This window comes from Mustelus asterias, chromosome 4 (genome assembly GCF_964213995.1).
Source record: "Mustelus asterias chromosome 4, sMusAst1.hap1.1, whole genome shotgun sequence".
NCBI lineage: Eukaryota > Metazoa > Chordata > Chondrichthyes > Carcharhiniformes > Triakidae > Mustelus > Mustelus asterias.
The window spans coordinates 140,604,764-140,629,086 of NC_135804.1; the positions used below are offsets into that span (position 1 = coordinate 140,604,764).

The 24,323-nt window shown below is 43.4% G+C and overlaps 2 protein-coding genes across 2 annotated transcripts; one reads left to right on the forward strand and one right to left on the reverse strand.

Annotated features, from left to right (window-relative positions):
* The first annotated feature begins 99 nt into the window (after positions 1-99).
* ndufa1 (NADH:ubiquinone oxidoreductase subunit A1) lies at positions 100-9,276 on the forward strand. The gene is made up of 3 exons (XM_078210411.1): positions 100-282; positions 8,832-8,921; positions 9,114-9,276. Exons 1-3 carry the CDS (start codon positions 112-114, stop codon positions 9,132-9,134), a joined length of 282 nt encoding a protein of 93 aa, XP_078066537.1. The 5' UTR covers positions 100-111; the 3' UTR covers positions 9,135-9,276.
* Positions 9,277-14,475: 5,199 nt separating this feature from the next.
* On the reverse strand, positions 14,476-18,040 carry LOC144493172 (putative defense protein 3). Its single transcript, XM_078212068.1, has 3 exons — positions 17,836-18,040; positions 14,704-14,816; positions 14,476-14,595 (listed from the first exon to the last, which is right to left on the reverse strand). The coding sequence occupies exons 1-3, from the start codon at positions 18,038-18,040 to the stop codon at positions 14,476-14,478; spliced, it is 438 nt and encodes a 145-aa protein (XP_078068194.1).
* Positions 18,041-24,323: the final 6,283 nt, after the last annotated feature.

The following is a 24,323-nucleotide window of genomic DNA, read 5'->3' on the forward strand; positions in this document are numbered from 1 at the left end:
GTTCTCGCACCGGCCCGGTTCTCGCGAGGTTTCGCAGTCAGGACTGAGGGGGGAATCAGGAGTGGGCGGGGTCAGTTCTGCGCACGCTCGGTGCGAGGCCCGGTTCCACGCATGCTCGGTGCGCCCTGGGGAGGGAAGGTCAGTCGGTCGCGGGGGGAGGGAGACGCAGGGAGGCCCAGGATGTGGTACGAGATCTTACCCGGCCTCTTCATCATGGCCGGCTGCCTGACGGTGCCCGGACTCGCCACCATCTACGTTCACCGGTGGACGAACGGCGGCAAGGTAACCCTGGTCGGGTTCAGTTGCATTTATATAGCGCCTGTCCAAGGGTTTGAGGATTGGCCTGCAGCCCCCCCAGGAATTGAAGATCAATCTTCAGGACAAGGCACAGTGGTTAGCATTGCTGCCTCACAGCTCCAGGGACCTGGGTTCCATTCCTGGCTTGGGTCGCTGCCCGTGTGAAGTTTGCACGTTCTCCCCGTGTCTGTGTGGGTTTCCTCCGGGTGCTCCGGTTCCCTCCCACAGTCCGAGAGACATGCTGGTTAGATGCATGGGCCATAGTAAAATGCCCCTTAGTGTCAGTGGATTAACAGGGTAAATATGTGAGATTATGGGGATAGGGCCAGGATGGGATTGTTGTCAGTGCAGGCTTGATGGACTGAATGGCCTCCTTTTGCACTGTAAGGATTCTAACCCTGGGGAATGATTGTCTGCTTTTCATTTTCCTTCAATTAAGCTGATCTTTCGCTACACTCTACCTGTAACTACAACACCATATTCTGCACTCTCTCCTTTCCTTCTCCCCTATATTTAAAAATTTAAAGTTTATTTATTAGTGTCACAAGTAGGCTTACACTGCAATGAAGTTACTGTGAAAATCCCCTACTGGCCACACTCCCCTCCTGTTCGGATACACTGAGGGAGAATTTAGCACGGCCAACGCACCTAACCAGCACGTCTTTCGAACTATGGGAGGAAACCGGAGCACCTGGAGGAAGCTCACACAGATGGTGACCGAAGTCGAGAAACTAATCCAGGTTCCAGGTCCCTGGCACAGTGAGGCAACCGTGCTATCCACGGTATTGCCCCTTTGTACTCTATAAATGGTATACTTTGTCTGGATAGCGCGCAAGAAACATTACTTTTCAGTGTATCCCAATACATTTGATTTGATTTATTATTGTCACATGTATTAGTATACAGTGGAAAGTATTGTTTCTTGCGTGCTATTCAGACAAAACATACCGTTCATAAAGAAGGAAACAAGAGAGTGCAGAATGTAGTGTTACAGTCATAGCTAGGGTGTAGAGAAAGATCAACTTAATGCAAGGTAAGTCCATTCAAAAGTCTGACAGCAGCAGGGAAGAAGCAATAATCATGGGGGATTTTAACCTGCATATTGATTGGCTGACTCAAGTTGGACGTGGTGTGATGGAGGAAGAGTTCTTAGAATGCTGTCGGGATAGTTTCCTTGAACAGTATGTTACAGAACCTACGAGGGAACGAGTTATCTTAGATCGGGTAATATGTAACGAGACAGGTAGAATTAAGGATCTTCTTGTGAAGGACCCTCTTGGGTCGAGTGATCACAATATGGTCGAATTTCTGGTGCAGATGGAGGGGGAGAAAGTAGGGTCCCAAACCAATGTCCTCTGCTTGAACAGAGGGGAGTACGATAGGATGAGGGCTGAATTGGCTCGGGTGGACTGGGAGAGCAGACAGGTAGGTAGGACAGCTGAGGAACAATGGAGGATTTTTAAGGAGATCTTTTTAGTACTCAGCAAAAATATATTCCGGTGATAAAGAAGGACTGTAAGAAAAGGGATAGCCAGCCGTAGATAATGAAGGAAATAAAGGAGAGTATTAAATTAAAAACCGATGTGTACAGAGTGGCCAAAAATAGTGGAGACTTAGAAGATTGGGAAAGCTTTAAAAAACAACAAAGAATGACTAAGAAAGTAATAAAGAAAGGAAAGATAGATTATGAAACTAAACTAGCTCTAAACATAAAAAATAATAGTAAAAGTTTTTACAAATATATAAAAAGGAATAGAGTGGCTAGAGTGAATGTTGGACCCTTGGAGGACGAGAGGGGGGATTTAATAGTGGAAAACGAGGAAATGGCTGAGACTTTAAATAGGTTTTTTGTGTCGGTCTTCACGGTGGAAGACACAAATAGTTTACCGAATATTAACGATCGAGTGTTGATAGGAGGAGAGGTACTCAATACAATTATTGTCACTAGAGAGGCAGTGCTTGGAAGACTAACGGGACTGAAGGTGGACAAGTCCCCGGGCCCGGATGGAATGCATCCCAGGGTACTGAAAGAAATGTCAGAGGTAATAGCGGATGGGTTAGTGGTTATTTATCAAAATTCACTGGACTCTGGGGTAGTGCCGGCTGATTGGAAAACGGCTACTGTTACGCCGCTGTTTAAAAAAGGAAGTAGACAAAAGGCGGGTAACTACAGGCCAGTTAGCTTAACGTCTGTAGTTGGGAAAATGCTGGAATCCATCATTAAAGAAGAAATAGCAGGCCATCTGGATAAGAATGGTTCGATCAAGCAGACGCAGCATGGATTCATGAGAGGAAAGTCGTGTTTGACGAACTTACTGGATTTTTATGAAGATGTGACTAGTGCGGTTGACGGAGGGGAACCGGTAGATGTGGTGTTTTTGGATTTCCAAAAGGCATTCGATAAGGTGCCTCACAAAAGGTTGCTGAAGAAGATTGGGGCACACGGAGTTGGGGGTAGGGTGTTAGCATGGATTGGGGATTGGCTATCCAACAGGAAGCAGAGAGTTGGAATAAATGGGTGCATTTCTGGTTGGCAGATGGTGACTAGTGGCGTGCCGCAGGGATCGGTACTGGGGCCTCAACTGTTTACTATTTACATAGATGATCTGGAGGAGGGGATTGAGTGTAGGGTAACAAGGTTTGCTGACGACACGAAGATAAGTGGGAAAGTGAATTGCGTGGAGGAAGCGGAAGGTATGCAGAGAGATTTGAATAGGCTGAGTGAGTGGGCGAGGATCTGGCAGATGGAGTATAACGTTGGCAAATGCGAGGTTATTCACTTTGGAAGAAATAATAGCAAATTGGATTATTATTTAAATGGAAAAAAATTACAACATGCTACTGTGCGAAGGGACCTGGGGGTCCTTGTGCATGAGTCGCAAAAACTCAGTCTGCAAGTACAACAGGTGATCAAGAAGGCAAATGGGATGTTGGCATTTATCGCGAAGAGGATAGAATATAAACGCAGAGAAGTCTTGCTGCATCTGTACAAGGCATTGGTGAGGCTGCAGCTGGAATACTGTGTGCAGTTTTGGTCCCCTTACTTGCAAAAGGATATATTGGCCTTGGAGGGAGTGCAGAGAAGGTTCACCAGGTTGGTACCGGAGATGAGGGGTGTAGATTATGAGGAGAGATTGAGCAGATTAGGTTTGTACTCGTTGGAGTTTAGAAGGCTGAGGGGTGATCTTATAGAGGCATATAAGATAATGAAGGGGCTGGATAGGGTAGAAGTGGAGAGATTCTTGCCACTTACAAAGGAAACCAGAACTAGAGGGCACAGCCTCAAAATAAAGGGGGGTCAGTTTAGGATCGAGTTGAGGAGGAACTTCTTCTCTCAGAGGGTGGTGAATCTCTGGAATTCTCTGCCCACTGAAGTGGTGGAGGCTACCTCGTTGAATATGTTTAAGTCACGGATAGATGGATTTCTGATCAGTAGGGGAATTAAGGGTTATGGGGAGCAGGCGGGTAAGTGGAACTGATTCACTTCAGATCAGCCATGATCTTATTGAATGGCGGGGCAGGCTCGAGGGGCTAGATGGCCTACTCCTGCTCCTATTTCTTATGTTCTTAAGCTGTTCTTGAGTCGGTTAGTATGTGACCTCAAACTTTTGTATCTTTTTCCCGATGGAAGAAGGTGGAAGAGAGAATGTCCGGGGTATGTGGGGTCCTTAATTATGCTGGCTGCTTTGCCGAGGCAGCGGGAAGTGTAGACAGAGTCAATAGATGAGAGGCTGGTTTGCATGATGGATTGGGCTACATTCACGACCTTTTGTAGTTCCTTGCGTCTTGAGCAGAGCAGGAGCCATACCAAGCTGTGATACAACCAGAAAGAATGCTTTCTATGGTGCATCTGTAAAAGTTGGTGAGAGTCGTAGCTGACATGCCAAATTTCCTCAGTCTTCTGAGAAAGTAGAGGCGTTGGTGGGCTTTCTTAACTATAGTGTTGGCGTGGGGGGACCTGGACAGATTGTTGATGATCTGGACACCTAAAAACTTGAAGCTCTCGACTCTTTCTACTTCGTCCCCATTGATGTAGACAGGGGCATATTCTCCTTTACACTTCCTGAAGTCAATGACAATCCCCTTCATTTTGTTGACATTGAGGGAGAGATTATTGTTGCCGCACCAGTTCACCAGATTACTCTATCTCATTCCTGTACTCTGTCTCGTCATTGTTTGAGATCCGACCCACTACGGTGGTGTCAACAAACTTGAAAATCGAATTGGAGGGGAATTTGGCCACACAGTCATAGGTGTATAAGGAGTATAGTAGGGAGCTGAGAACACAGCCTTGTGGGGCACCAGTGTTGAGGATGATCGTGGAGGAGGTGTTGTTGCCTATCTTTACTGATTGTGGTCTGTGAGTTCAGAAGTTCATGATCCAGTGGCAAAGGGAGGTGCCGAGGCCCAGGGCACGGAGTTTGGAGATGAGTTTCGTGGGAATAATAGTGTTGGAGGCTGAGCTGTCGTCAATAAATAGGAGTCTGACATAAGTGTCCTTGTTATCTAGGTGTTTCAGGGTTGAGTGCAGGGCCAGGGAAATGGCGTCTGCTATGCACCTGTTGCGGCGGGTAGGCAAACTGTAGTGGATCCAAATAGTCCAGGAGGCTGGAATTGATTCATGCCATGACTAACCTTTCGAAACACTTCATAATGATGGATGTCAGAGCCACCGACCGATAGTCAAATATAAATCAAATCAAAGTTTTCTCTTTGCCAGATATAAAAGTATTGAAACTGGGGGGCAATATCTGTTTGGCTGGCAGTCAGACACCATCCAATTGGGTAATGAATCTTTCTGATTTCCAGTTGGTGTAGGAAGGCAGTGTGGCACTAGGGTGAATGTACTGGCCAAATAATGGCTGGAGCCGTGTGGTGAAACCTGCAAAAATATGTTTAATCACAGTTGACAATCCTACTTTCACCACCTCAGGGACTCCCAGAGTCTTCAGAGCTGCTAAGATCGCCACAAATAAATCCTTCAATCTTGGTTAAACAGCAACAGCACCTTTATAGCAACATCTATATAGCACCTTTAATATCTTAAGTGTCTTTGGAGGAACATTATTGAGGGATAAATATTGGCCCAGAATGCCAGGGGAGACCAACTCCACCCGCAACCCTGTTCTTCTTCCAGATGATGCCCTGGGATCTTTCATATGCACCTGAAGGGGTAAATGCTGGCTTGGTTTTAACCTCTCACCCAAAAGACGATATCGCCAATGGTGCAGCCATTGTTGTGACTCAAATGGCACCGTCACTTCAGTCTCTCGCCACATAAACACAGTGGCTACAAGAGCTGGTCAGAGGCTAGGAATAATGCGGCGAGTAACTCACATCCTGACTCCCCAAAGCCTACCCAGCATCTACAAGGCACAAATCAGGAGTGTGGTGGAATACTCCCCGCTTGCCTGAATGGGTGCAGTGCCAAAAACACTTCAGAAGTTTGACACCATCCAGGACAAAGCAGCCCGCTTGTTTGGCACCACATCAGCAAACATCCACTCCCTCCACCGCCGATGCTCAGTGGCAGCAGTGTGATGCACTGATACAAGATGCACTACAGCAATTCACCAAAGATCTTTAAACAGCACCTTCCAAACCCATGACCACTTCCATCGAGAAGGACAGGGGCAGCAGATACATGGGAACACCACTCCAAGTTCCTCTCCAAGCCATTCACCATCCTGACTTGGAAATATATTTCCGGTCCTTACAGTCGCTAGGTCAAAGTCCTGGAATTCCCTTCCTAACGGCATTGTGGGTCAACCCACAGCATATGGACTGCAGCGTTTCAAGAAGGTGGCTCTTCTCGAGGGCAACTAGGAATAGGCAATAAATACTGGCCAGCCAGCGATGCCCATGCCCCATGAATGAATAGAAAGAAGTAAACCAGGATTCCTGTTTATGACGGTTATCCCAGTAACTTCAATTAGAGGTGCTTCTGTCTGGGCATTAGTTGAAGAGGAGCATCGAGAAGGCACAAGGAGTGTGATGAACTATTCCCCACTTGCTTGGATAAGTGAAACTCCAACAACACTGAGGAAGCTTAACACCATTTGGAATGAAGCAGCCACTTGATTAGCACCCCACTGGCCATCTTAAACACTCATTCCCTTCAGAACTGGTGCAGAGTGGCAGCAGTGTGTACCATCTATAGGATGCACTGCAGCAACTTGACTAGGCTACTTTGACAACACCTTCCAAACCCATGACCTCCACCACCTAAAGGACAAAGGATGCATGGGAATGCCACCATCTACAAGGTCCCCTCAAAGTCACACATGATCCAGACTTGGTACTATATTGTGGTCCCTCCACTGCCGTTGGGTCAAAGATCCTGGAATCCTCCCACCACTGTGTGTGTGCATTCAAGAATGTGGCTCACTACCACATTCTCAGGGGCAATTAGGATGGGTACAAAATGCTGGCATCCCATAAATGGAATATCAAAAACTTTGATCTCACATGGGGCAAGGAACATGGCTGAGGTTTTGCTGTCGGTAAAGGGAATTATGAGATGGGTGTGGAGATGTTCTTTCTGCAGAATCTAGAAAAGAGAACTAGGAACACAAAACAATCGGCAAAAAGAGTAACTAATTATATTGGAATAAAACTTCCAGAAATAAATTTTCATACGTTTCTAATGGAACAGAGTCCAAAGTATTACAAGCTGAGCCATTCTCCTTCCCTATGTTATATCTTCAATACATAAGTAATGCTGCAAAAATAGGGCCCCCACACTTGACCAAATTGACCGTGTCCTCCAGGATAAACGAGGGTATGTTTGTTGTAGTCCAAACGTTCTAATGGAAAGGAGTAAAATTGAATGCATGTCAAGAAGAATGTTAGGAATTGACGCCCAGGATCATCTGACCATGTTCTTGTCATGCAGCCAACCATGTTAAGTATTAAAACCAGTTTAAAAGCCGCAGTCAGAATTGAATCCACAGAGCTGGGTTAATGAAGTGCTTCATCAATGGTGCTTGTGTCTGCTGGGGATATATGAGGAGCTTTAGTTGACATTTTCATTGATTTTTCATAGGCACAGAGATACACACATTCACCCCTTTCTCCCTGGGAGCACACCATGCTTCAACTTAATACCTTTTCCATGGAACAGCTGAGATTAGGCAGTCATACACTTGAAGTATAATCTTAACTGTAGTACATTAGGTGCAATGTCTATGTCCTAATATTTCCAATGTGGCTCAGCATCAGATTAATTTTATTGCTCATGTGAAGGGCCTTGGGGTGTTTTACTACATTAAAAGTGCTATATAAATGCAAGTTGTACATAGTTCTCAGCGGGAATAGAAAAAATGCTTAAAATTTCCCTTTACAATAGATTGCCTAATAATTTGCTGTGAATTTATTTGTGGTATGCAATAAAGTAACTGTTTCCAGATTTAAATATATCCCTGACCCCTGCCCCCTTTTAAAATTCTGGCAGGGAAAATTTCCATTTGATGGGAATACATAGCTTGACTGTCTTGTGAGTCCGGGATAATGTGAGGACAGTGGATGAAATTCACTCAAACAGAATCGGTGGAAGAGTCCATTCGAAACCACTGGAGTCAGTACGGTTCTTGGCAATAAGATTTATTTTATTTGTTCATGTGGTGGTCGCTGGTTGTTCCAGCATTTATTGCCTGAGGGCATTTATTGCCCATCCCTGAGAGCATTCAAAGGTCAAACACAGTGCTGTGGATCTGGAGTCTCTCACAGGCCAGACCAGGTAAAGACAGCAAATTCCATCCCCTAAAGCAGCGGTCTCCAAACTTCCGGCCGGATGTGGCCCGCTGCGGGCCGAATGTGGCCCGCGGGCCATAGTTTGGAGACCCCTGCCCTAAAGGGACATTAATAAACCAGATGGGCTTTTACGACAATCAACGATGGTTTCACAGAACCATAGAAATGAAACAGCACAGAAGGTCCATGCTGACCCAAAGGTGCCCTTTCTAATCCCATCTTCCTGCACCTGGCTCATAGCCCTGCAGTTTACAGCACTTAACGTGCAGATCCAGGTACCATTTAAAAGAGTCTCTGCCTCCACCACTAACTCAGGCAGTGAATTCCAGACACCCACCACCCTCTGCGTAAAATAGTTTTTCCTCATGTTCCCTCTAATCCTTCTGCCACTTAGCTTGAATTTATGACCCCTGGTTTTTGAACTCTGCGAGGGGAAACAGGTTCCTCCTGTCTTTACTTATCTCTGCCCCTCACAATTTTGTACACCTCAGTTATGTCACCCATGATCACCATTAGACTTTTAATTCAGATGTTTTTATTGAATTCAAATTTCACCATTTACCATGGTGGGATTCAAACCCAGGTTCCCAGAGCATTACCTTGGGTCGCTAGATTACACTCCTGCCTCCCCAATAAGATTATAGCTGTATATGTAGGCTTGTGAGTATTTTTTTAAAAAGTAATCCTCGGTATTTATTAAATCAAGGGTTTATTTTACACATAATGTAGAATAAAGAACAACACACATTCCTGATAATGTCTTAATGATTCTTTATGCTTAGGAGAAACGGACTGCTCGTCTACCTTATCATTGGACCCTACTGGATCGAGACAGAAGAGTGTCTGGTTGCAAAACCTATTACAAATCAAGGGTAAATACTTGGGCATAAATGCTGAACTTACTTATTTTGACCACATTTGCATGCACTTTTATCACTTAAAATAATTCACATTTCAGTTTTTAAAAAAAGGTGCTAAGGCAGTTACGATTTAAAATAGTCTTTGTTCTATTGGTGTAATTATGGAAACTTACCCACTATTTAATTCTTTTTTTTTAAAAACAGGGGTTAGAAAACATCGACTGATGGACTGTTCACCTTAAACTACGGGACCCATGAACCTGCAGAAGAATGGTCGCTAAAACCTGAACTTTAGTCTTTGTTTCATAAAGTGACTTTGATAGATTAAAATAGTATAATAATATGGAAAATAAAAGTGTGACCCGATTATGTATGTTGCCTATTATTGAGGATGAGTTCTTGGCGAGAGGATGGAATATAGCCAAGCACAAAAAGTGGATGCATTGGAACAGTGAAAGTGTCGATAGGCAGACTGATATATTCAGCTAAACAGATTTCCATATTTCACTTTTCAGCTACAGATCTTGTCAACTTGCATTCGCTTCTTCAGCATGAAAAGGTTTGAGTACCATGTGCTAAAAGTATGAAGCAAACATTTGTTGGGGAGGGGGCGGCACAGTGGTTAGCACTGCTGCTTCACTGCGCCAGGGACCTGGGTTCGATTCCCTGCTTGGGTCACTGTCTGTGTGGAGTTTGCACATCCTCCCTGTCTCTGCGTGGGTTTCCTCCGGGTGCTCTGGTTTCTTCCCACAGTCCAAAGATGTGTGGGTTAGGTGGATTGGCCAGGTTAAATTGATCCTAGTTTGGGGAGGATTAGTAGGGTAAATATCCCCGTAAATATTATGGGGATAAGGTGGGATTGTTGTCGGTGCAGCCTCGATACACCGAATTGTCTCTTTCTGTACTGCAGAGATTCTTCTATGATAAGGAAGTGGGAACACAGAATAGTAAAGTTTAAGAATGAGAGAAATTTCAGGAAAGCAACTTCAAACCCAGACTATTTTGAATATATCATGAGAGAGCACGAGAAAGATGGTGTGCTAAATTGGGATAAATAAAAAAGATGTTTGTTTATTATTCCTCAAACTGAATCACTTATTAAAGATGCTATCATAATTTCAGCAAAGTGTTCAGGGATAGATTATAACACATCCACATCTTAACATCTGCCACTTTGTTGCACATCAATGTTAATCACCGCATCCGGTAATCAGGAAGGAACATAAAAACAATGTTGTAAAGATGCTGATTCCATAGGCGATCTTCACAGCACAACATGCAATGCCTTGACCTTGAAAGAAATGACAAATTAATGCTTGACGTTTTGAAATCCTTGTAGGAATAAATTTAACCGTTATTCAGAAAGTACATATCAAGCCATCTGGTCAACAGGTGACAGTTGGACCCGCAAGGTTCTTTCTAGTTTGCTTACATTGAGAAGCTATTGTGTACACTCATTGTACAGGACATCACCAAAGTTTTCTTTCCATTCATTCTTGGGATGTGGGCTTTGCTGGCAAAGCCAGTATTTATTGTCAATCTCTAATTGTCCTTGAGAAGGTGGCAGTGAACTACCTTCTGGAACCTCTGCGGTCCATGTGGTGTAGGTTCACCCAGAGTGCTGTTTGGGACGTTCAAGGACTTTTACCTAGTAATAGAGAGAAACAGTCCTGCAGTTCCAAGTCAGCATGTTACTTGGAGGGGGGCCCTGCATATGCTGATGTTCCCATGTGTCTGTTGTCCTTGTTCTTCCAGGGCAGTGGTGGGCAACCTGTGGCCCATCTGGGTTCTTAGTGGGGCCTATGAGACATTTTGTTGACCACTGCCCACTTTCTGCTGATTTCCATCTATGTAGCTTTTCTCCTGCTGGCCTGACTGAAGTGCTACGCACATAAAGCATGGACAAGTGAAGTGAGATGCATGCTGATTGCTCACGACATTGACTGTGAGAACCATATGCTCCCTCGGCATTCAAAGTGTAAATTTTATTTACCATTTGAAGTTGATAGTTTTATTGATGTATAAACGATTAAGCATTTTCTGAAACTCATAATGAAATATTCAGTAAGTGTCAAATGTATTTAATCTTATTCGTGGAATCATGGTTAGTGAACAAGGCTGGTTTCAACCTTGTGGTCCACTAAGGTGAAGGAGGGTTACTCATGTGGCCCACTCACCGACCTAGGTTGCCATCATTGTTCTAGGTGGTAGAGAGGGCAGGTTTGGAAGTTGCCGGCAAAGGAACCATGCTGCGACGCACTGTGTAAACATTACTGCTGAACAAACAAGCTGCTTTGTCCTGGATGGATGGTTTGAGTTCTTGAGTGTTATTGGCGCTGCGCTCATCCAGACAAGTGGAAAATAATCAATTACACTTGTGCCTTGTGGATGGTAGACAGCGTTTGGGAAATCAGGACGTGAGTCACTCACAACAAAATTCCCAGCCACTGACCTGCTCGTGTCCAAAGATATGTGGGTTAGGTTGATTGGCCATGCTAAATTGACCCTAGTGTCAGGGGGATTAGCAGGGTAAATGAGGGTTACGGAAATAGGGTCTGAGTGGGATTGTGGTCAGTACAGACTCAATGGGCCAGATGGCCTCCTTCTGTACTGTAGGGATCCCATGATTCTATGTAGCCATGGTATTTATATGGCTGATCTAGTTAGTTTCTGATCAATGGTGTCCCCCAGATGGTGGTGGTGGGGAATTCAGCAAGTTAATATTGAATATTAAAGGGGATGATTACATTTTCTCTCATAGATAGATGGCCATTGTCCGGCACTTGTATGATGCAAATGTTACTTTCCACTTTTCAACCCAAAACTGAATGTCATCAAGACCTTACTACATGCAGGCAAGTACTGCTTCAATATGTGGAGAGTTGTGAATGGTACTGAGCATTGCCATCATTAGCAAACATCTCCACTTCTGACCTTACATTGGAGGGAAGGCCATTGATAAAGCAGTTCAAGATGGTTGGGTCTAGGATACTACCGTACAGAACTCCTGCAGCAATGTCCTTGGGCATTGGTACCACAAAGTACAAATAAGAAATTGGGATTAATCTGGAAATGGTAATTAGCTTGACATCAATGTTGAGTTTTAAAAGCATAGGAATTCTAGAAGAAAAGACTGAAGGAGATTAAAAGTTTCCATCATTTTAACATTCTTGGGGAAGACAATGAAGAGTCATAATTTCAACATGGGGAATTTAGAAGGACAAGGAATATGTAAAATGATGTATTGAATGCTTCGGAGGACACCAAAGAAGCTCTGACTAGCTTTCATTAAATAAAGACAATAACAAAATGAGGTAGGGAAAGTGAAGTTGAAGCAGAAAATGAGAGGTATATCAATTAACACACAGAGCTTTACTTGTACTGTATTTAAATAGGATTGTGACAGATATTGTCCTGGGGCTGCTCTTGATACCTGTACCATTTTTTGTTGCAATTGTCAGGAACAAATGATATGTCTGCCAATAGGATGCTACCAGGACTTGATGGATTGAGTTATAAGGAGAGGCTGGATAGACTGGGACTTTTTTCTCTGGAGCGTAGAAGGCTGAGGGGTGACCTTATAGAGGTCTATAAAATAATGAGGGGCACAGATTAGCTAGATAGTCAATATCTTTTCCCAAAGGTAGGGGAGTCTAAAACTGGAGGGCATAGGTTTAAGGTGAGAGGGGAGAGATACAAAAGTGTCCAGAGGGGCAATTTTTTCACAGAGGGTGGTGAGTGTCTGGAACAAACTGCCAGAGGTAGTAGTAGAGGCGGGTACAATTTTGTCTTTTAAAAAACATTTAGATAGTTACATGGGTACGATGGGTATAGAGAGATATGGGCCAAATGCGGGCAATTGGCATTAGCTTAGGAGTTTAAAAAAAAAAGGCGGCATGGACAAGTTGGGCCGAAGGGCCTTTTAATAAGAGATGTAAGTAATTTGCACCAGAGTGGAGGAAGATATACAAGATGACAAGGGGGATTGGCAGAGTAAATGTGGAGAGGATGTTTCTTCTTGTCGGGCAATTTAGAACAAGAGCTGGGTTCATAGGCACATCTTTGTGGTTCACTACAAGCAGGCCTCAACTTAAAAGGGAAAACATAGGCATGTGAGTGTTATAGGCAGCAATAAGTTACAGAGTTTATTTTATGTGGGTTTTCTATTAACAAGGAACCACTACAAATGGATTGAACATCAATGTTTGTTGTCATAGAATGTTATGATGAGATCATATATTTTAATTGGAAATTACTGAAAAACCACAACGCCCCAAATAATCCCAGTGGCATTGTGTTAAGAACTTACAAAAATTTGCATTATTTTTCACTCACCTTTGGGTAAAGGATGTGATTGGACATTAAGCCAATAGATTTCATGAGATTGAGCCACAGTTGCCCTGTAATGAGAAACAAAATATATCACCACCTGCAAGTTCCCCTCCAAGCTGTACACCATCCTTAATGAGAACTATCTTGTCTGAAAGACACGCTGGTTAGGTGTATTGGCCATGCTAAATTCTCCCTCAGTTTAACCGAACAGGCGCCGGAATGTGGTGACGAGGGAATTTTCACAGTAACTTCACTGCAGTGTTAATGTCAGCCGACTTGTGACACTAATAAATAAACTTTAAACTATTTCTTCATCGTTGCTGGGCCAAAATTCTGGAACTGCTTCCCTAACAGTGCTGTACCTACATGGATTGCAATGGTTCAAGAAGGAGGCTCACCACCACTTTCTCAAAGGCAGTTAGAGAAGAGCATCAAATATTGGCCTTGCCAGTGATGTTTACATCCCATGAGCAAATATAGAAAGAAATTGCTCTCGTGGGAGCTTGCTGTATACACATTGGCTGCCACATTTCCCACATTACAACAGCAATTACAGTTCAAAAAGTAAATAACAGAACTGCTGAGGTCATGAAAGGTGCTACATAAATGCAAATCTTAACTCTTTCTGCTACCGATCACCGACTACCTCAAAGCAGCTGTTTTAAAATCCTGACCCTGGTATGTTGTATAAGACTTTTCTGTTTTTGTCATCTTTTGATTTGCGATTTGCTTTTTTGCCTTTTTTTTTCACCATTTGACCTCTGCTAGAAAATGTCCTCAAGCTGTTGTTTTATCCACTTGCTACCACTGGGTGGCACCACAAACAGCCATCTTGACCATACCACCAGAACCCTTTTACTTGGTTTCATTTGGAACCAAAGCAAAACCTTCGCATTTTCACACCAGCACTGCACCTTATGCAACATTTCTTTGTTACAAGGACATGATGTGGAGATGCCGGCGTTGGACTGGGGTGGGCACAGTAAGAAGTCTCACAACACCAGGTTAAAGTCCAACAGATTTATGAGCTTTGAGAGCATGAGAAAGCTCATGCTACCAAATAAACCTGTTAGACTTTAACCTGGTGTTGTGAGACTTCTTACTGTTATAAGGACATGGAATAAATATACATTAACTGGAGGAAGTTCTTGTATTGACAGAGTTCCCTTTGGTCATTCTGATGACTATGCAGAGATATATAACTTATAACTTACACAGATTTTAAATTCAGTACCTACGTGAACGTAACAGCATCAGGACAGGCTGACACAGGGGGGATCCACACAAATGTGGTGGAATTATTCTTGGGGACCGTGTTTGAGTGAGTAACTGCAGCTCCTCGGTTTCCAAAGCACTAAATTAAAAAAAAAACAGTAAAATATTAAAATAAATTTATGGGTGGCAAAATTGACATTTTTTGAAGGAAATAATTTTGGACCTTGTGTTTTAGTCTAGACTTTACCTGTAACAGTTTGGTGTTTTCAGGTGGATCTTGCCAGGATCCCAGTGGAGTGCTGCTTCTATCTTTTCGAGCCTCCAATATGAAGCCACGATATTGCAGCCCCAGTATTTGAACTGAATGTAACATTAATATAAGTGATTAACATTCTGTCCACCAAAATATAACATTCCTTTAAGGCTTTCAGATTAGCCTGACAGTTTTAGTACCTCTGTACTGGACCATTCACAAATTGCACGCAGAGTCCAGTAACATGTCAGCTTGGATTTCCAACTATGATTAAGTGCACTCTGGGAGGTTTCATTACATGAGCTGCCCCACATTCATAGAATCCCTACAGTACAGAAGGAGGCCATTTGGCCCATTGAGTCTGCATTGACTCTCTGACAGAGCATCTTACCCAAGTCCGACCTCCGTAACCCCATAATCACCATATGGCTAAAGCTAGGCTTTTCTTCCAGCCTCAATTTAAATCCTCCAATTTGAGCATGAGCTCCCCACCCGCATTTCTGCAGATGAACCATAAAGACTTTTGACCCCGAGCTACTCTCTCTCCCAGACACCGCATACTAACCTGTCTCTGATATTCAGTGATATTTTGGGAAAGTCTTTAACACAATGACTTCCTATGTACCCTTCCCATATCCAAAATGATCACTAAGGCAATGTGAATCACATGAGCCTTGTATGCAGGTAGAGAGGCTGATTAGCTATCCTTGAGAGCCCAACTCTCTCTTATCTTGGAAATAAATGGACAGTTTAAAGAACCACTGTTTACAATTCATCTTTTCTGGAAGTTTGGAGACTCACTTTTAGCACACCGGCTTTTGCCATTTTCTCCAAGCATACACACCTTGTACCTCCTTCCCAGTAAAACAATCCAGTCCCCCTTTAATCTCTAACAATCAAACCAGCCAGACAGCATGATCCCGTTCATTTTACAATAAAGAGACAGTCCTGAAACATAACTTTTCTTTGTACCTTTTGGTACTTTATTTCGAATCAAAAAATCCAATTAAGTCCAATCATAGTCCCCACATGAGGGACAAACCAGATCCAAGCTGACAAGACAAGGATTTACATCCCATCTTGGGCTGGATCAAACAAGATCCAAGCTGACAGGATGGGGCATTGTACTCCCTCCTGGGCTTGATCTAATGCTTCATCTTAGCCAAAAGGCCGAGACGGTTTTGAAAAATTTCATCAGGTAAAACCTCGGTTATTGGCTCATTAGCTACCCTGACCCTTTACTCTACCCAGGGAAAACCATGATCGCAGGCGTCAACACACCCCAAGTGCAATGGGCTAGCCACGGCCCCTGCTTGATCATGGTTTCACCCCTGCCAATCTTATAAACCTGATAATTGTAACATTATATTATTATATTTGTTCAACATAATGGAATTAGCTGCTCCCAAATAACACAGGCCCCATTACAGTAAGTGCTAGGGCCGGATAGATCAGAAGGCAATTCATAATACAATAATTATGTACACAGCTTTTGCACATCTCAATGTGTTAGCTATGTTGCACGACCAACATGGCAGAACTATAGAAATTCCCAACAGAAAGGAAAACCAGTTGCCACCCGCCACCACCCACCACCGCCCACACCCTCCCCCCCCCCCCCCACACACACACACACACACACACACACACACAGGTCTGTGCTATCTTTAAAGTTGCCAATCTGGAATCTCCAGGAATTCAAGATCAGTCTCAAGGACATTGCTATGTGCAACCTTGGAGGAAAATCATCAGGACATAAAAAAAGATTGTTTTAATTTTTAAAAAAACATTTCTCTTTACTGGATATAAAAATATTGAAAGTGGGAGGTGGGTTGAGAGTCTGTTTGGTTGACAGTCAAGCATCATCCAATTGGGAAATGAGTCCTTTTGCCTTCCAGGTGGCGTAGGAAGGCCGTGCATCGCAAGAATGGATGAGTTAGTATCTAATAGCTGGAATATGTGGTATTGTGGCATAGTGGTTAGCACTGCCATCTCACAGCGCCAGGGACCCAGGTTCAATTCCGGCCTTGAATGACTGTGTCTGTGTGGAGTCTGCACGTTCTCCCCATGTCTGCATGGGTTTCCTCCAGTTGCCCCTCACACTCCAAAGATGTGCAGGTTTGGGTGATTGGCTATGCTTAATTGTCCCTTAGTGTCCCAAGATGTGTAGGATATGGTGATTAGTGGGGCAAAGACAATTGTGTCTTTGCCTATATATGCCGTGTTTGTGAACTAACCATCTCTCACCTGCTGAAGGAGCAGTGCTCCGAAAGCTCATGATTGCAAATAAACCTGTTGGATTTTAACCTGGTGTTGTGAGACTTCTTACTGTGCTTACCCCAGTCCAACGCCGGCATCTCCACCTCGTATTATTAATGTTTATGATATTATGATATTCCTGTGTTTTGACCCTGATTATTGTTGCAAGGTGAGATTATCCTGATTTTTGAAGAACTAGGATTTCTGCAGAAAATGAACTAGAGTAGTTACCTTTTTGCAGGCTTTTCTTTGCAGCGACAATCGGTCCTCAGAGAACTGTCTATTGAGCCAAGCCCATCAACAACAATACATGAAAATTTAAAGGGTCTCCCAGCCATTAGAAATCACAGCAGCCAATGTTGCCTCAGAGCTCACAATTCCAAAATCCTGCCTTGTGACTCCATTGTTTTGGAAGCCTGTCTTAAAATGGGAAATCCTGTCATGGCATCCATTCAGCTATTAACTGGAAGTTCAAAGTTCTTTTGAAAAGTTTTCAATCTCTATGGGGATCACAACAACAGTGCGAAAGGCCCTCCCTGTACTGTCCAGGGGAATAGCAGGTGAATTAAAGGCCTCAACTAATCACTTTGCTCTTCAAAGCAATCTAATTTTATTTTAAATTCATGCAGTGCAGGCAGTTAGTCTCTAATACTTCATTTGAATAATGGTTCACACACACAGTTTTACTCCTCAGTAGAACCCCAACCACCCCCCCCCCATCACATTTAACTGATTGATGTGCCAGACCGTGCATTTTTAATTGCTCATTTGATTTATAATAGAGACATAGCAGATTTGTCAGAAAAGCCAACAATAAATGATGCAGCAACAGTAAGAAAGTAACTCCAGCATTACACAAAAGCATACCTTGTATTGGCAAGCCGGGCTGGTACGTGCTTACTCCAGTATCGATGGTGTAAGGCGCTGTGTTGGACTGTGGCATCACTCCAGAGTGCCTGGGCATCATGCTTTCGCAAACAGATGAAGGAGCACCAGAAGGGAAGCCCTTACTCAAACTAAGAACATTCAAAAACACAATGCAAAACACAGTAAGTAAGTTCCTGCGCACCATCTTTGCTGTTCTATACCTGATGCTTCCAGTGACAAGACTGCAAACTATTTGTGAGCCGCACTGGTGAGGTTTGCCTGAGATGCTGACTCATTCATGATAATAAATTCCTTTCTTTTCTTTTATCTCCATACCAAGCACACTTGCAATTATTTTCAATGAGATATTGCTTGCTTCTGAGTTATATTTATGAAAAGATTTTAATTATTGGTTAGATTATATGAAAAAAAAATCACTTTATCATTTTTCTAATTTGTGCAAATACTTCAAAGAAGAACTAAACTGCAATCTTGGTATGAAAAGTACTGAAGCAGTCGTTCAAAGTGAAAACTCTCAAAGGGGAAGGGTGGATTTATACCATCAGGTTTGCTTTCATACAAGACATTGGTTAAAAATTGGAAATGCCATTTACTCTACAGAAGATTGTGGGTTCAATTCTCACTCCAGAGATTTGAACTAGGTTGGATTGTACACAGTGAATGTTGCACTGTTGGAAGGAATGTTTTTCAAATGTGACTCTAAACCCCTAATAGTCTGGCTTCTCAGGGGGACTTAAGAGATTCCAAGGCATTAATCTGAAGAAGGGTGCAGAAGTTCTCCCCAGTGTCCTGGCTAATAACTATCAATAAAATGGATTGTCTAACTACTGTCTCGTTGCTGTTGTGCACAAATTGGCTGCCTACATTGCCACAGTGATCTGTGGGGGAATCCATTTTTCTGTGTCTCTTTGAACTATGTCAGCCAGCAGTCTGTGGAGATTGTAGCATTCAACGTTTAGGGCATCTTAATGCTTGTTACATTTGTTCCTGCCATGGGGAAGCAATGGCATTGCGGTATTGTCTTTGAATGAGACTCAGAAACCCAGGCAAATACTCTGGTGACCAGGGTTCAAATCCCACCAAGGCAGATGTTGAAATTTGAACTCAAATGAAGATCTGAAATTAAAAGTCAAATGGTGACCATAAAACCAAACCATTGTCAATGATTGTAAAAACCTCCACCTCCACCACCGACAAACAGTGACAGCAATGTGTACACTCTACAAGATGCACTGCTGGAATTTGCCACTACCATCTTGAAAGACAAGAGCAGCACATACCTTGGGAACACCATCACCTGAAGGTTCCCCTCCAAGTCATTCAATATCCTGACTTAGAAATATATCACTGTTCCTTCACTGTTGCTGGGTCAAAATCCCCCAACAGCATTGTGGATGTATCTGCACCTCAGGGACTGCAGCAGTTCAAGAAGGCAGCTCACCACCACCTACTCAAGGACAAATAGAGATGGGCAATAAATGTTGGCCTAGCCAGTGACACCCACTTCCCATTAAATGAATTTTTAAAAACCTGCAAGCATTCTCATGAATCCTGAGTAACGCAGTCTTGAGAGAAGAGGTGAGCAGTTGTTGAGTCAACACATGTCAGAGTGGCTTTGAGGAAGTTCCGAAGCAAAATCTTCAGAAGTGCAAAATTAGAACCTTTTGTGAAGGATTTAGAATTTTGATGAGAGTTGGTGACTCATGGTGTCCCTGACTTCTGGATGGATTGCTGAGAAATTTGTGGGATCTGTCTTGAATGCATCTGCTCTTTGATGTGCACTGTGGGGTGTTCAACCACAGTTTTCCTCCTCATTCACATGTACCTTGTTAACTTTGAATGTTACAGAATATAAGATAGATATTGGAAATTGTTTTCTGACCTTGTATGGTGTTATGGGCTAGAGGGGAATTAATTTAACAGCCCTGATTTCTCCTCTCACTATCTGCCTGTAAACAGAAAGACATTCTTGATTTTTTATTTCCCCCTTTATAAGTGGTGACATATTTCACACAGTTTGGAGTGATCTGATTATCTATTAATAACCCCACAGCAAACTCGAGATAAGGTAGAGTAAGAGGGTTGGTTTATTTTACACACACAGGAACACAAGAAGGGGTTTCACAATGTCTGCCCCTTTTGGACTAAGACATTAAAAGAGGACGAAAGGAAAGAAAGGGGTACAGGAGAAGACCATGATAAAACTCAGGATTATGATTTCAGATGAGCCCAGAATTAAAAGCCCAATGGTGAATTCTTTCAGAGGTGAGCAGGCTGCAACAATAGCCGAGTGATCTGTCTTTCCAAAAGCGAGGACTTCCACGATGGAAGAAGGCACAGGGAGATGACTTAGTCTCGTTGGCACTGATGTTTCCAGTCGCACAGTATAGATGAGGGCCAGGCAATTTATCTGGACATAGTCCTTTCTGCTGCTCTTATTGGCTGATAAAATGGTAGACCGCATGAGTTCTAAATAATTACGGTTACTTTAGTGTTGTTTTGCTTGTTTTAAATTTGATTTGATTTGATTTATTATTGTCACATGTATTAACATATAGTGAAAAGTATTGCTTCTTGCGCGCTATAGACAAAGCATACCATTCATAGAGAAGGAAACAAGAGAGTGCAGAATGTGGTGTTACAGTCATAGCTAGGGTGTTGAGAAAGATCAACTTAATGCAAGGTAAGTCCATTCAAAAGTCTGACAGCAGCAGGGAAGAAGCTGTTCTTGAGTCGGTTGCTAAATGACCTCAGACTTTTGTATCTTTTTCCTGACAGAAGAAGATGGAAAAGAGAATGTCCGGGGTGCGTGGGGTCCTTAATTATGCTGGCTGCTTTGCTGAGGCAGCAGGAAGTGTAGACAGAGTCAATGGATGGGAGGCTGGTTTGCGTGATGGATTGGGCTACATTCATGACCTTTTGTAGTTCCTGTGGTCTTGGACAGAGCAGGAGCCAGACCAAGCTGTGATACAACAAGAAAGAAAGCTTTCTATGCTGCAACAGTAACAGTTGGTGACATGCCAAATTTCTTTAGTCTTCTGAGAAAGTAGAAGCGTTGATGGGCTTTCTTAACTATAGTGGTGATCATAGTTTTAACAATGACATAACTACTCCAGGGAAATTAATCTGGGTGAGTGACTTAACCCAAAGCGGGGAATTCGACAGAGTTTCTCACACAACAATGTAGAATGTATGTGTTGCGAGTTACAGGAATGCAGCCTCTATACGCCAACCCTCACTTCCCTCTACACCGTCAAAACTGTGGATTCATGGAGTCATAAAGATATACAGCACAGAAACAGACCCTTTGACCAATTGGTTCATGCCAACCAGGTTTCCTAAACTGAACTAGTCCTATTTGCCTGCGTTTGGCCCGTATCCCTCTAAATCTTTCCTATCCATGTACCTGTCCAAATGTCTTTTAAATGTTGTAATTGTATCAGCTTCTACCACCTCCTCTGGCAGCTCATTCCATTTACACACCACCCTCTGTGTGAAAAAGCTGCCCCTCAGTTCCTTTTTAAATCTTTCCCCTCTCACCTTAAAACCTTTAGTTTTGGACTCCCCTATCCTGGGGGAAAAGACCTTGGCTATTCACCTTATCTATGCCCCTCATGATTTATACTCTAAGGGATCTGTAAGGGCCAGGCGATCCAATGTGTGGGGTGGCACGGTGGTTGGATTCCCGGCTGGGACCACTGACTGTGTGGAGTTTGCACATTCTCCCATGCCTGCGTGGGTTTCCTCCGAGTGCTCTGGTTTCCTCCCACAATCCAAAGAAGTGCTGGTTAGGTGGATTGGCCATGCTAAATTCTCCTTTAGTGTACCCCAACAGGCGCCGGATTGAGGCCACTAAGGGATTTTCACAGTACCTTCATTGCAGTGTGAATGTCAGCCTACTTGTGACTGATAAATACATAAAAAAACACCATCAGATCTCTGTTCAATTAGAGATAGGTACACTTCACATTCCACAAACATAACATTCCAAGAAATCTGCATCCGATATTTTTTCTGTATGTCTTTGCTTAATAACATATGACTCCTCATATAAGTAACTTTCTTCAATGACAGCACTCTTTCCCTTTGGGTATCTGACAGTGTCTTTCAGAAGTTAGGGCGAGTTGCCCTCAGGGGTTTTCCAGTATTTGCAAGGGATTCTCCACACAGAGAGGTGTCTCCATCATTTACAGTGTCAAACTCAAAAGTGAACTTGTAGCCATCCCACATATAAAACTGCAAAGAAAGATCAGTGGCAATGGCAGAACGGCTGCTGGTTGTAATGTATGGTGGGAATTTACGGTTTCTGCGCATATTAAATATAGCAGCTCAGCAGGATAACAAGAGTGAGACCAGAGTTTTATTTAATGGCTTGTGACAGTTAATGTATTTAGCATATTGCTTGCAGTGGAAAAGCAGCATGAATGACACTGTTGTCAAAATTGATTTATTGAGCAATTTCAGCTCCAGTTAATTTGTATTTTAAGAACATAAAGAACATAAGGACTAGGAGCAGCAGTAGGCGATCTGGCCTCTCGAGCCCGCTCCGCCATTCAATAAGATCATGGCTGATCATTTTGTGGACTCAGCTCCACTTACCCGCCCGCTCACCATAATCCTTAATTCCCTTACTGTTCAAAAATGTATCTATTTTGCTGCTGTATGGAGAATCCCTACAGTGCAGAGGGAGGTTATTTGGCCCATTGAGACTGCACCAACTCTCTGACAGAGTGTCTCATCCAGGTCCTTTCCCCCACCCTATCCCTGTAACCTCCCCGCACATTCACCATGACTAATCTACCTAACCTACACATCTTGGGACACTAAGGGGCAATTTAGCAAGGCCAATCCACCTAACCTGGCGGCACGGTAGCACAGCGGTTAGCACTGCTGCTTCACAGCTCCAGGGTCCCGGGTTCGATTCCCGGCTCGGGTCACTGTCTGTGTGGAGTTTGCACATTCTCCTCGTGTTTGCGTGGGTTTCCTCCGGGTGCTCCGGTTTCCTCCCACAGTCCAAAGATGTGCGGGTTAGGTTGATTGGCCAGGTTAAAATTGCCCCTGAGATGCGTAGGTTAGAGGGATTAGCGGGTAAATATGTGGGGGGTAGGGCCTGGGTGTGATTGTGGTCGGTGCAGACTCGATGGGCCGAATGGCCTCCTTCTGCACTGTAGGGTTTCTATGATTCTATGATCTTTGAAGTGTGGGAGGAAACCGGAGCGTGTGGAGGAAACCCACGCAGACACGGGGAGAACATGCAAACTCCACACAGACAGTGACCCAAGGCTGGAATCAAACCCAAATCCTTGGCACTATGAGGCAGCAGCGCTAACCACTGTGCCACCGTGGTAATGCTAATTTAAAACTCAATTTCCTGGCATAACAAATAAGATGAATACACAATATGATTAGGATATAAGGTGAGGGACCGCTCTGTCATTTGATCTTAGAATCAATATGAATCCTACTTTAATACTTCGACCATAATAACATTTTTCTATATATGTTAAAACACATATAGGCTTCCCTTAACATTAATCTTCATTAATGTTTCTTTAAATGCACGGGGTTATGGAGATAGGACTTGGGGTTGTCCTGGTTAAGATGTCGGCGAGTTTGGGCTGAATGGCCTCCTCCTGCACTGTCGGGATTCTAAGATTCCGAGAACCTATAAATGTTCCCAATTCCCCAATTAAGCTCAATGGGCAAATGGAAGAGTCAATAAAATGGAGGTTGTAAGCAGAATGTTGCCCAGAGTAAAGTTGTTCTCAACCAACAGCAACTTGCATTTATATAGCACTTTTAATGCAGTAAAACATCACAAGGTGCTTCACAGGATCAAACAAAGTTTGACATAACCATAATCAATCTAATTGTCATCCCTTTATTCCCTATCCAATACTTATCCCTCAATCGACATCCAAAAATAGATTACCTTATCATTTTCATGTTGCTGTTTCTGGCAGCTTGTTGTGCACAAATTAGCTGCCAGATTCTCTTCTTCTACAGTACGAGTCTCACAACACCAGGTTAAGTGCAAGTGTATCACTCACCTGATGAAGGAGTAGTGCTCCAAAAGCTTGTGATACCAAACAAACCTATTGGACTTTAACCTGGTGTTGTGAGACTTCTTATTGTGCCCACCCCAGTCCAACGCCGGTAATCCACATAGAGTCATAGAGGTGTACAGCAAGGAAACAGGCCCTTCGGCCCAATGTGGCCATGCTGCCCTTTTTTTTGTTAAACCCCTAAGCTTGTCCCAATTGCTCGCATTTGGCCCATATCCCTCTAAGTGCATCTTAAGCATATTACTGTCTAAATGCTTTTTAAAAGACAAAATTGTAGCCATCTCTATTATTACTTCTGGCAGCTTGTTCCAGACACTCACCACCCTCTGTGTGAAAAAATTGCCCCTCTGGACACTTTTGTATCTCTCCCCTCTCACCTTAAACCCATGCCCTCTAGTTTTA